The sequence below is a fragment of the Sander lucioperca genome, chromosome 2, assembly GCF_008315115.2.
Source record: "Sander lucioperca isolate FBNREF2018 chromosome 2, SLUC_FBN_1.2, whole genome shotgun sequence".
NCBI classification, from domain to species: domain Eukaryota; kingdom Metazoa; phylum Chordata; class Actinopteri; order Perciformes; family Percidae; genus Sander; species Sander lucioperca.
The window spans coordinates 45,346,117-45,358,616 of NC_050174.1; the positions used below are offsets into that span (position 1 = coordinate 45,346,117).

The window sequence follows — 12,500 nt, forward strand, 5'->3', positions numbered from 1 at the left end:
TGTTTGTCCTGAGACGTTGTGCTGCTCTGAGACCTCGTATCTCCAGACTGACTCACTCTTTACCCACTCTGACCCTGTTCACTAAGGTAACATAGCAACCCTAAACTCTGACCCTGTTCACTAAGTTAACCTAGCAACCCTAAAACTACACTCTTCTACTACTGTCGCTCTCTTCCTGTCTTCTACAACAGGAAACAGATTGTTTCTTTGTTTCATTCGTAGGAGTTGTTTAAAACTTTAATCAGTTAATGTTGACGAGAAATCAGCTGATGGTAACAACGTTAAAATGAAATCTGCTGATAGTGACAACGTTAAAATGAAATCAGCTGATGGTAACAACGTTAAAATGAAATCAGCTGATGGTGACAACGTTAAAATGAAATCAGCTGATTGTAAAAATGTTAAAATGAAATCAGCTGATGGTAACAACGTTAAAATGAAATCTGCTGATGGTAAGAAAGTTAAAATGAAATCAGCTGATTGTAAGAAAGTTAAAATGAAATCAGCTGATTGTAAGAAAGTTAAAATGAAATCAGCTGATTGTAAGAAAGTTAAAATGAAATCAGCTGATTGTAACAATGTTAAAATGAAATCTGCTGATGGTAAGAAAGTTAAAATGAAATCAGCTGATTGTAACAACGTTAAAATGAAATCAGCTGATGGTAACAACGTTAAAATGAAATCTGCTGATGGTAACAACGTTAAAATGAAATCAGCTGATGGTAACAACGTTAAAATGAAATCAGCTGATTGTAACAACGTTAAAATGAAATCAGCTGATGGTAAGAAAGTTAAAATGAAATCTGCTGATGGTAACAACGTTAAAATGAAATCAGCTGATGGTAACAACGTTAAAATGAAATCTGCTGATGGTAACAACGTTAAAATGAAATCAGCTGATGGTAACAACGTTAAAATGAAATCAGCTGATGGTAAGAAAGTTAAAATGAAATCTGCTGATGGTAACAACGTTAAAATGAAATCAGCTGATGGTAAGAAAGTTAAAATGAAATCTGCTGATAGTGACAACGTTAAAATGAAATCAGCTGATGGTAACAACGTTAAAATGAAATCAGCTGATGGTAACAACGTTAAAATGAAATCAGCTGATGGTAACAACGTTAAAATGAAATCAGCTGATGGTAACAACGTTAAAATGAAATCAGCTGATGGTAACAACGTTAAAATGAAATCAGCTGATGGTAACAATGTTAAAATGAAATCTGCTGATGGTAAGAAAGTTAAAATGAAATCAGCTGATTGTAACAACGTTAAAATGAAATCAGCTGATGGTAACAACGTTAAAATGAAATCAGCTGATGGTAACAACGTTAAAATGAAATCAGCTGATGGTAACAACGTTAAAATGAAATCAGCTGATGGTAACAACGTTAAAATGAAATCAGCTGATGGTAACAATGTTAAAATGAAATCAGCTGATGGTAACAATGTTAAAATGAATGGATCATTTGGCCGTAAAGATTTTATTTTGAAGTCAGAAGGAACTTCCCAGATGTTGTTTGTTTACTTTGTTCTCTGAGAAACCTTGTATCTGTTATTAAAGTGTGTGTGTGTGTGTCTGTCTGTGTGTGTGTTTGTGTGTGTGTGTGTGTGTGTGTGTGCTTGTTTTACTATATTCGTTGAGTCCAAAAACTGGGGAGTCCAGTATACTTGTGGGGTCCGGACAACTTTGTGGGCCCAAAATGCTGGACCCCACAAGGTTAAAGGTCTGTTTGAGGGTTAAGACTTGGTTTTAGGATTAGGGTTAGAATTAGGTTATGGTTAGGGTGAGGGTAAGGGTTAAGGTTAGGTATTTAGTGGGGATGGTTAAGGTTAGGGTAAGGGGCTAGGGAATGCATTATGTCAATGAGGGGTCCCCACAAAGATAGTGAAACAAACGTGTGTGTGTGTGTGTGTGTATTAAATGTTTAAATGTCTAAAGTGTGTGTGTCTCTGTAGGATCCGTGTCCTCTGTGTGATGAAGCTAAAGAAGAGCTGGAACCTCTCAAACACCGAGTGAGTTACGTTTGTTTTCACTTCAGAGATCAGAGACGTAACCACAGTACTCTGATCTGTAGTAAATAACCACAGTACTCTGATCTGTAGTAAATAACCACAGTACTCTGATCTGCAGTTAATAACCACAGTACTCTGATCTGCAGTAAATAACCACAGTACTCTGATCTGTAGTAAATAACCACAGTACTCTGATCTGTAGTAAATAACCACAGTACTCTGATCTGCAGTAAATAACCACAGTACTCTGATCTGTAGTAAATAACCACAGTACTCTGATCTGCAGTAAATAACCACAGTACTCTGATCTGTAGTAAATAACCACAGTACTCTGATCTGTAGTAAATAACCACAGTACTCTGATCTGCAGTAAATAACCACAGTACTCGGATCTGCAGTAAATAACCACAGTACTCTGATCTGCATTAAATAACCACAGTACTCTGATCTGCAGTAAATAACCACAGTACTCTGATCTGCATTAAATAACCACAGTACTCTGATCTGCAGTAAATAACCACAGTACTCTGATCTGTAGTAAATAACCACAGTACTCTGATCTGCATTAAATAACCACAGTACTCTGATCTGCAGTAAATAACCACAGTACTCTGATCTGCAGTAAATAACCACAGTACTCGGATCTGCAGTAAATAACCACAGTACTCTGATCTGCATTAAATAACCACAGTACTCTGATCTGCAGTAAATAACCACAGTACTCTGATCTGCATTAAATAACCACAGTACTCTGATCTGCAGTAAATAACCACAGTACTCTGATCTGTAGTAAATAACCACAGTACTCTGATCTGCATTAAATAACCACAGTACTCTGATCTGCAGTAAATAACCACAGTACTCTGATCTGCAGTAAATAACCACAGTACTCGGATCTGCAGTAAATAACCACAGTACTCTGATCTGCATTAAATAACCACAGTACTCTGATCTGCAGTAAATAACCACAGTACTCTGATCTGCATTAAATAACCACAGTACTCTGATCTGCAGTAAATAACCACAGTACTCTGATCTGTAGTAAATAACCACAGTACTCTGATCTGCATTAAATAACCACAGTACTCTGATCTGCAGTAAATAACCACAGTACTCTGATCTGCAGTAAATAACCACAGTACTCTGATCTGCAGTAAATAACCACAGTACTCTGATCTGTAGTAAATAACCACAGTACTCTGATCTGCAGTTAATAACCACAGTACTCTGATCTGTAGTAAATAACCACAGTTCTCTGATCTGTAGTAAATAACCACAGTACTCTGATCTCAGTAAATAACCACAGTACTCTGATCTGTAGTAAATAACCACAGTACTCTGATCTGTAGTAAATAACCACAGTAGTCAGGTAGGAAGGTAGAGTCATTAGTTAAAGTGCTCATATTATGCTTTTTGCCTTTTCCCCTTTCCTTTATTTCAATTCAATTATATTTATAGTATCAAATCATAACAAGTTATCTCGAGACACTTTACAGATAGAGTAGGTCTAGACCACACTCTATAATTTACAAAGACCCAACAATTCCAGTAGTTCCCCCAAGAGCAAGCATTTAGTGCGACAGTTGAGAGGAAAAACTCCTTTTAGGAAGAAACCTCAGTAATGAGAAAAACTTCTTATAGTGTTATATATCTTTTTGTGCACGTTATAGGTTTACAAAGTGAAAAAAGCCCCAAAACGTACCATCTCCAACAGAAAACACTGTTCACCAACTGCTCCAAACAGCTCTATTGTAGTCCAGCCTTTACTTCAGAGACACACGCTATAATGCTCGCCTAGCTGCTAGCGTAGCACGCCCTCATACTCTGCTTCTGACTGGCTAGTAGTCCTTACCTAGGTACTGTCAGGGCCCTCATACTCTGCTTCTGACTGGCTAGTAGTCCTTACCTAGGTACTGTCAGGGCCCTCATACTCTGCTTCTGACTGGCTAGTAGTCCTTACCTAGGTACTGTCAGGGCCCTCATACTCTGCTTCTGACTGGCTAGTAGTCCTTACCTAGGTACTGTCAGGGCCCTCATACTCTGCTTCTGACTGGCTAGTAGTCTTACCTAGGTACTGTCAGGGCCCTCATACTCTGCTTCTGACTGGCTAGTAGTCCTTACCTAGGTACTGTCAGGGCCCTCATACTCTGCTTCTGACTGGCTAGTAGTCCTTACCTAGGTACTGTCAGGGCCCTCATACTCTGCTTCTGACTGGCTAGTAGTCCTTACCTAGGTACTGTCAGGGCCCTCATACTCTTATGAACCTGAATATGAGCTCTCTAATGTGTCTAGCTTAGAACATGTTAGCTGGTTGGTTACTGCCAACTCTGTTAGAGACAGATAATCTATGTCCTGTCTGTCTCTCTCTAACCTGTCTGTCTCTCTCTCTGCAGTTTTGTCCTGCAGGTGGACATCAGTCTCCCAGAGAACAGCGTCTGGCGAGACAGGTACAGCTGCACTAAAAAAAAAAAATCGTAAAAAACGGTAAAAAGTCTGGCAGCAAAGTTGCCAAACACTTACCGTCAAATTACAGTAAAAACCTTACATTATTTTACAGAAAATTCTTTTTTTAAATACAGAAATTCCTGTAATATTTTCTGTATTTTTACGTCCTAACTATTGTAGAATTAAAACAAATTCTTGTTATAAAACATTTCTAGAATGTTAAACAACTGTATAAATCTTTATCAAACTAAGAAATATTGCAGAATACCTTAAAATTACATAATTTAAATGAAACTGCTGTTTTCATACGGTTTTCTTTGGTAAATTCACAAGATTATTCAATCCATCCAAGAACCCTCTGTTAAAGTACAGATTCCTGGATGTAAAAAACACATAAAGATTATGTAAATGACTTTCAAATACCCTCCTTTAGGCATTTATTTTTATGATTATCCATCTATTTACGGTAAATTCCTGTTTAATACTGTTTTTTTACTGTACAAAAAAGAGAGATAATGGGATAATACCTTCCAAAACATTGTAATATAGTCATTACTTTATATAAACAATATTTGAGAGTATTACAAGCACTCTCCAATATCTACATACTTTTCCATTAATGTATGTTGTTTACTTTAAATAAACATTCATTTATAGTTATAAAAGGCAACTCTCCAATATATTACATACCTTTACTATTATACGAGGTTTACTTATATATACAACAATATCCAATATATACACATAGTTTTACCATTATTGTATGGTGTTCACTTTATATAACATTATTTGCCCGTAATAACAAGCAACTATCCAGTATATCTACAGACTGTACCTCATTTGTATGGGGGCTTACTTTATATAAACTGTTCTTTATAGTAATTACAAACAACTATCCAATATATATATATATATACTTTTACCATTATTGTACGGGTTTACTTTATATAATAGTTTTATAGTAATTTAGAAGCAACTCTCCAATATATCTACACCTTTACTATTAATATATGAGGTTACTTTATATACATTGTTTTATAGAACTTAAAAGCAACTATCTGGTATATCTACAGACTTTTCCTCATTGAAGTAGGGGTTTACTTTATATAAACTTATTTGCCCGTAATAACAAGCAACTATCCATTATATCTACAGACTGTACCTCATTATGTATGGGGGCTTACTTTATATAACTGTTCTTTATAGTAATACAACAACTATCCAATATATATATATATATATACTTTACCATTATTGTACGGGGTTTACTTTATATAAACATAGTTTTTATAGTAATTTAGAAGCAACTCTCCAATATTCTACATACCTTTACTATTAATATTGAGGTTCTTATATAACATTGTTTTATAGTAACTTAAAGCAACTATCTGGTATATCTACACAGACTTTTCCTCATTGAAGTAGGGGTTTACTTTATATAAACATTTTTGACAGTAATAACAAGCAACTCTCCATTATATGTACATACATGTTTTTTATATAACTTCATTTGACAGTAAATAACAAGCAACCCAATATATCTACAGACTTTTCTTATAAGTGCATGGGATTTATTTCATAAACATTATTTGACAGTAATTACTATTACTAACCAATATATTTCACAACTTCCTCATTAGTAAATGGGGTTTTGAATGTACAAAAACCAAAAGGGCCATGTAAAAGTGCAATTGCATCAACTACTTTTACACGCAATAAATATATAATTTTTCTGCTGACATTTTACAGCATTGTCCAATCCATTCACTGAAGATCCCTATTTGAGATGTATGAGATTTTAAGATGTATCATAACCAGAAAGTATTATAGAATGACCATTTACTGCATGCTTTACAAAGAAATGCACTATTTAACAGTGCTATCCTTAAAGTTCATATGAATAACTTATGGGAGCAAAATGTCTGGTACATTGAATTATAGCAAAGGGGAACTATGGGCAATTTGGGAATTCATACATGTGTGTTAAAAATGTCAGTGAACATGAACAACTCTCTCTCCAAAATCTAAAAACTCAAATTTGTGATGTCATCTGATATAATGTCTGAAGCTTTTCCAAAAACAATGAATTGAGAAATATTTGAAAGATGACACGAGATCACCCAGGGGGTGTCAGAGGTAACGGTAGAGTTTCTGTTTCAGAAATAAAATGCTAACATAGAATAAACCTCATTTGGTTTTTTTTTATTCTACAAAATTAGTTTCACATTCATTGTCTATGAAGCAGCTTAGTAACCTGATGACACATAGTTTGAGTCTTACATTTCTGGTTTGTGGCTTCGCCAGAGAGTAGCTCTTAATCAAAATATCAGAGGTGAGATTAAAGACCATTGCACACCAGGACGATTATTTCGCATGTCAATATATTTTTTCAAACTGTTGTTTTGTCACAAGTAGTGTTTACTTATGAGGATCACCAAACAACAACACGGAGGCTGCTGTCCCAACTACAGACTGTACGTCAGCAAACTTTATTACTCCTTTCAAACTTTACAATGGCAGCGTATGCCAGAAACATTCTTTCCGTTTTTACCTTTCACAATAAGCCCGAGACATATCTACACTGTTTTGCAGAGGGAATTCAATTGAGTATTAACTGTATACTCAATTAGAGTTAGAGGAAACTCAATAAATAGCTTACAGTAGCTTAGTGTTACAGCTTTTCCTGGGACGTATCCGAAGCTAGCCCCGTCCCTCCACTCAGCAGCCTGGAAACCAGACAGGACACCTTTTGGTGCTTTGAGGAGCTGCTGCATTTATTTGTTGTCAAACTGCAGAATCTAGCTGCTGTACAATCACTTCATATCTTCACCACTAAACGTTAACTCTCCTCTGCTCCGACTGCTCTCTCTTTCTCGTCCGCTCACACATCTTCCCGTCACTTTCTCGCTCTCTTTCAGCATCTGTCCTACTGAATTGTAGATGGTGGCGTTATATCCAAACCTTTTATTGAAAACTGTCACAAATTTGCATCGCTGGCCGGTGTGAAGTTTTGATGTGAAATATTCACAGGCGATTATTTTGCATATTGGCGTCGCTTATTCGTCACGCCCCCAGTGTGTAACGGTCTTAAGTCACAGATCTTAACCTTCACCGTCTTGAACAAGTCCCAAGTCACTGTGTTTAGACTCAAGTAAGGCTGTATCAACAAAGGGGTGTAAAAATGTTACAAATCCAAATCCGGTTCATTTATTTACAAGCACAGACCGGTAAGCAAACCGTTAACAATGCAGGGTCCGTTTCAGGAAGGAGGTTTAACAACTCTGAGTGTAACCCTGATCTGAGTTGATTTACCCTGAGATGGGAAACTCTGAGTTTTCAGTTTCAGGCAGCATGAATGGAGCCATGATACTACGATTCACCATGGTAACAACCACAAACAAACTGTGGCAGAATACTGCACATACAGCGAGTTTGAACATGTATTTAGTTAAAAAAGCAACACAGCGGCTGCTTTAAAAGAGAAAATTTGCGGGGAGAAAATTGCTGCTAGAGTAAATGCGTTAGTTCCTATATAGTGTATATCATATTTAATCATAAGTATAATATTACTGGTGAAATGGTATTGACCTATATCTATAAAGTCCTAGCCTACTAATCCATTCTGAGGCTGCAGCACCATCATCACAGAAACTATAATTCATAATCTTATATTCAAAGGGTTTACATCATTCACCTGCAATACTGTGGAACTCTTTTTTATGGCTCTTACTGGTTTGTGTCCAGGGAACACTACACAACGTTTAAAAAACGTTTCAGAGTGAGTCCCACTCTTCTGACGGCCCTTTGCTACAGTAGCTTTACCAATATGCTCCGCATCACCAATGTTGTAAAGAAAACTGTTGTTTGCAAAAAATGTAATGTGACACAAATAATGTGCTGGGATGTAGAGCATGTCCACGATGGGTGACGTTAGTGATATGAGGATGATAAGGTTATTAAGCTACATACTGATAGACTGGGAGAAAAAAACGGTACCGCTCAATAGGTATTTATCTGGAAATTAAATGCGTCGGGGCCTCATATCATCTCCTGACGTATGTTTAACTCCTGCAAGTAATACAGCTTCTACATCACCGGATCGTCGACAAAGGACATTGCATGTTTTGAGAAAAAAAAAAACGTTTTATAATCTGCCTAACAGGTTTAATAAACCAACCCTGTTTTTTTATTCATGCCGATAACAAACTGCGCTAAAAATGCGCCTGATACAGACTGCAATTATGAATGATGAAATGAAAGAGAGCTGTGTCAGAGGAGGAGACTGAAAGAAGAAAACCTGTTCCCGACTAGGTTAGGTTCACAGAGTCCGAGGTTAGGTTACCTCTCTTTCTGAAACGGAAAACCCAGATTACCCTCATCTCAGGGTTAACAAACTCAGAGTTTTCACTAAACCTGCTTTCTGAAATGGACCCGTCATTCGGTACCTCCATTAGCTGTATGTGTGTTTGTGAACTCCTTTGCTGCCTCCTTCTTAGCCCTCTGCTGGCTCCCTCTTGCTCTGGGCTATCCTTTTCTCACCATCTGATGCACGAGTCTTCAACTTCACCAAGGCTATTGACATACCTGTCTGTCTCTCTCTCTACCTCATTATACCTGTCTCTCTTTCTAACCTGTCTCTCTCTAACCTGTTTGTCTTTCTCTAACCTGTCTCTCTCTCTAACCTGTCTCTCTCTAACCTGTCTGTCTCTCTTTAACCTGTCTCTCTCTCTTTAACCTGTCTCTCTCTCTCTCTAACCTGTGTCTATCTAACATGTCTCTCTCTCTCCAACCTGTCTGTCTTTCTCTAACCTGTCTCTCTCTCTAACCTCTCTCTCTCTCTCTCTCTCTCTCTCTCTCTCTCTCTCTCTCTCTCTCTCTCTCTCTAACCTGTCTCTTTCTCTCTAACTTGTCTCTCTCTCTATAACCTGTCTCTCTCTCTTTCTATAACCTGTCTCTCTCTCTAACCTGTCTCTCTCTAACCTATCTCTCTCTCTTTCTCTTTCTAACCTGTCTCTCCCCCTCTCTTTCTCTCTCTAACCTGTCTCCCTCTAACCTGTCTCTCCCCCTCTTTCTCTCTCTAACCTGTCCGTCTCTCTCTACCCTGTCTGTCTTTAACCTGTCTGTCTCTAACCTGTCTGTCTCTAACCTGTCTGTCTCTAACCTGTCTCTCTCTCTCTGTCTCTCTCTAACCTGTCTCTCTCTCTCTCTCTCTCTCTCTCTCTCTCTTTCTCTCTCTAACCTGTCTGTCTCTCTCTCTAACCTGTCCGTCTCTCTCACCTCTCTCTTTCTCTCTAACCTGTCTCTCTCTCTCTCTCTTTCTCTCTCTAACCTGTCTCTCTCTCTCTAACCTGTCTCTCTCCCTCTCTAACCTGTCTCTCTCTCTCTAACCTGTCTCTCTCCCTCTCTAACCTGTCTGTCTCTCTCTAACCTGTCTGTCTGCAGGTATAGGTGGGACATACCTGTCTTCCATCTGAACGGTCAGTTTGTGATGAAACATCGAGTAAACGTCGTCCTGCTGGACAAACTGCTGCGGGACGCCGAGACATCACCGTGACGACGGACACCCTGACATCACCGTGACAACAATAAACGAGTCTCCATCATCAAACATTTTAACACGTTTATTATAATTTAGGACAGAAATGATCTGATAAATAAACATGTCAAACATCTTCACAGCAGCCATGTTGTTCTTTCTAAGGTTAGGACCTTAATATAACATTAATATAACATTAATATAACATTAATATAACATTAATATAACATTAATATAACATATAATATAACATTACTATAACATATAATATAACATTAATATAACATTACTATAACATTACTATAACATTAATATAACATTACTATAACATTACTATAACATAATATAATATATTAATATAACACATTATAACCGACGAGGTGTCCTGTTATTCTCTGTTAACCGACACCTGAGTCACCTGACGCCGCCAGCTCGTTAATATTTAACGTCTGGCTCTCGGTCAATCACAGGATGGCTGGGAGGCGGTGCGTGGGGTGCTGGTTGCCATGGAGATGGTCAGGTGTGTGTCTGTGTGTGGGGGGGAGGGGGGGGAGTTGTGTTGATGGCGTCCAGAGCAGAAGACGTTCAGTTAGCTCTGCAGAGAGCCAAGAGAAAGATCAGAGCACTGCAGCAACAAATCCACACGTAAGATATGAAATATATCTCCTTTTATATCTCTAATATATCTCCTTTATATCTCTAATATATCTCCTTTATATCTCTAATATATCTTTTTTTTATATCTCCTTTATATCTCTAATATATCTCCTTTATATCTCTATTATATCTCCTTTATATCTCTAATATATCTCTATTATATCTCTATTATATCTCCTTTATATCTCTATATCTATTATATCTCCTTTATATATCTATTATATCTCTATTATATCTCCTTTATATCTCTAATATATCTCCTTTATATCTCCAATATATCTCTATATCTATTATATCTCCTTTATATATCTATTATATCTCTATTATATCTCCTTTATATCTCTATTATATCTCCTTTATATCTATATCTCCTTTATATCTCTATTATATCTCCTTTATATCTCTATTATATCTCTAATATATCTCTTGTATATCTCTAATATATCTCTTGTATATCTCTAGTATTTATGTGTGTAAACAAACCAGAGCAGAAGATGTTCAGGTAGCAACAAATCCAACACAAAGTAAAAGATTATAAAGAGTTAAAGTATGTTTAATATTGACATCTGAAACAACCTGCAGATGAAGATTAGCCAGCATGGCTAAATCTGGCACATTTACATGTTGGACCTTGTACTGTGTTGATTAATGTGCGTTGTCCCTTTTTAAATAAAGAAACATCTGTCAGAGATAAAGATCCTCATCACTGTAGTATTAGTACTTTACTGTTTTTTTTTTTTTTGTGTCTAATTTTTTTTAAATTTTTGTAATTTAAAATTTATTTAACCAGGTAGGCCGTTGAGAACAGGTTCTCATTTGCAACGACAACCTGGCCAAGAAAAGCATGTGGTGCAAGACAACATACAGTTTCACATACAATTACAATATAGGAATACAGAATACAATAAGCTACATAAAATACAGGTTAAGTATGCATTACAAAGCAGGCGCAAAGTGAGGTGTAAGTAAGACGAATGATATGCGAAAGTGACATGTTAATAACCCAATATACATGAATAGACAGTCTATATAAATGCTGAGATGTAGTAAAGAGTCAATATACAGTTAGTGCAGATTGTGTTGTACAAAAATTGTGTGACACAAAGGTTGGAGGAATGACCGTTGAGCATACCTGGGTGGATGAATAGTACAAGAGGACATAAACAGAATGTGACAGCAATGCAGGTGAAGATGTGCAAGTATGCAGTGGGGCATGACCGAGGTAATGGATTACAGTAATGCAGTAAGGGGGGTGCGAGAACAGAGCATGAGTGATGGAGAACAGTTAGCACGTACGGTGATCGGACAGGAGCTCAGACAGACGTACTTTGAAGGCAGTTAGTGGGATAAGGGTTTTGAGTTTCAGGGTTTTTTGAAGTGCATTCCAGTCATTTGCAGCTGAGAACTGGAAGGAGTGGCAGCCAAAGAAGGTGTGGGCTTTTGGGGCGATCTTCTTGAGTGAAGTTTGTGGGTGGGTGAAGTTATGGTGACCAGTGAGCGTAGGTACAGCGGGGCTTTGCCTAGCAAGGACTTGTAAATTAGTTGGTACCAGTGAGTTAAGCGACGAGCGTGTAACGAGGGCCAATCGACTAATGCCTAGAGGTTGCAGAGGTGGGTGTTAAGAGGGGCTCTGGTCACGAAACGTATGGCACTGTGATAGACAACATCTAGTTTTTTCAGGAGAGAGTTTGAGGCAGTTCTGTAAATGACATCACTAAAATCGAGAATTGGTGAATTGTCATTTTCACCAAGGCGAGTTTGGCAGCGTGAGTGAAGGAGGCCCTGTTGCGGAATAGGAAACCGATCCTAGACTAGACTGAAGGTGGTCTATGTGTTGCTGGAAGGA

General features: G+C 37.5%; 2 protein-coding genes across 5 annotated transcripts in view; both read left to right on the forward strand.

The window, feature by feature from the left end:
* traf3 (TNF receptor-associated factor 3) overlaps positions 1-9,815 on the forward strand; it is a 42,721-nt gene extending 32,906 nt beyond the window's left edge. Inside the window, exon 14 of one of the 2 annotated variants that reach the window (XM_035998641.1) lies at positions 9,789-9,815. In XM_035998641.1, coding sequence (XP_035854534.1) covers positions 9,789-9,808 — 20 coding nt within the window. In that variant the 3' untranslated portion in view covers positions 9,809-9,815. Of the gene's footprint in view, positions 1-4,367; positions 4,410-9,788 lie in introns of those variants that run through there. The other variant, XM_035998632.1, reaches the window with a different exon arrangement.
* c2h5orf63 (chromosome 2 C5orf63 homolog) overlaps positions 1-10,137 on the forward strand; it is a 13,239-nt gene extending 3,102 nt beyond the window's left edge. For 2 of the 3 annotated variants that reach the window (XM_035998663.1, XM_035998659.1), the window contains exons 2-5: positions 1-86; positions 1,960-2,012; positions 4,407-4,463; positions 9,904-10,137. The exon at positions 1-86 is cut by the window's left edge and continues 6 nt beyond it. In XM_035998663.1, coding sequence (XP_035854556.1) covers positions 1-86; positions 1,960-2,012; positions 4,407-4,463; positions 9,904-10,015 — 308 coding nt within the window. In that variant the 3' untranslated portion in view covers positions 10,016-10,137. Of the gene's footprint in view, positions 87-1,959; positions 2,017-4,406; positions 4,464-9,903 lie in introns of all 3 variants that reach the window. The other variant, XM_035998666.1, reaches the window with a different exon arrangement.
* The last annotated feature ends 2,363 nt before the right edge of the window (positions 10,138-12,500 follow it).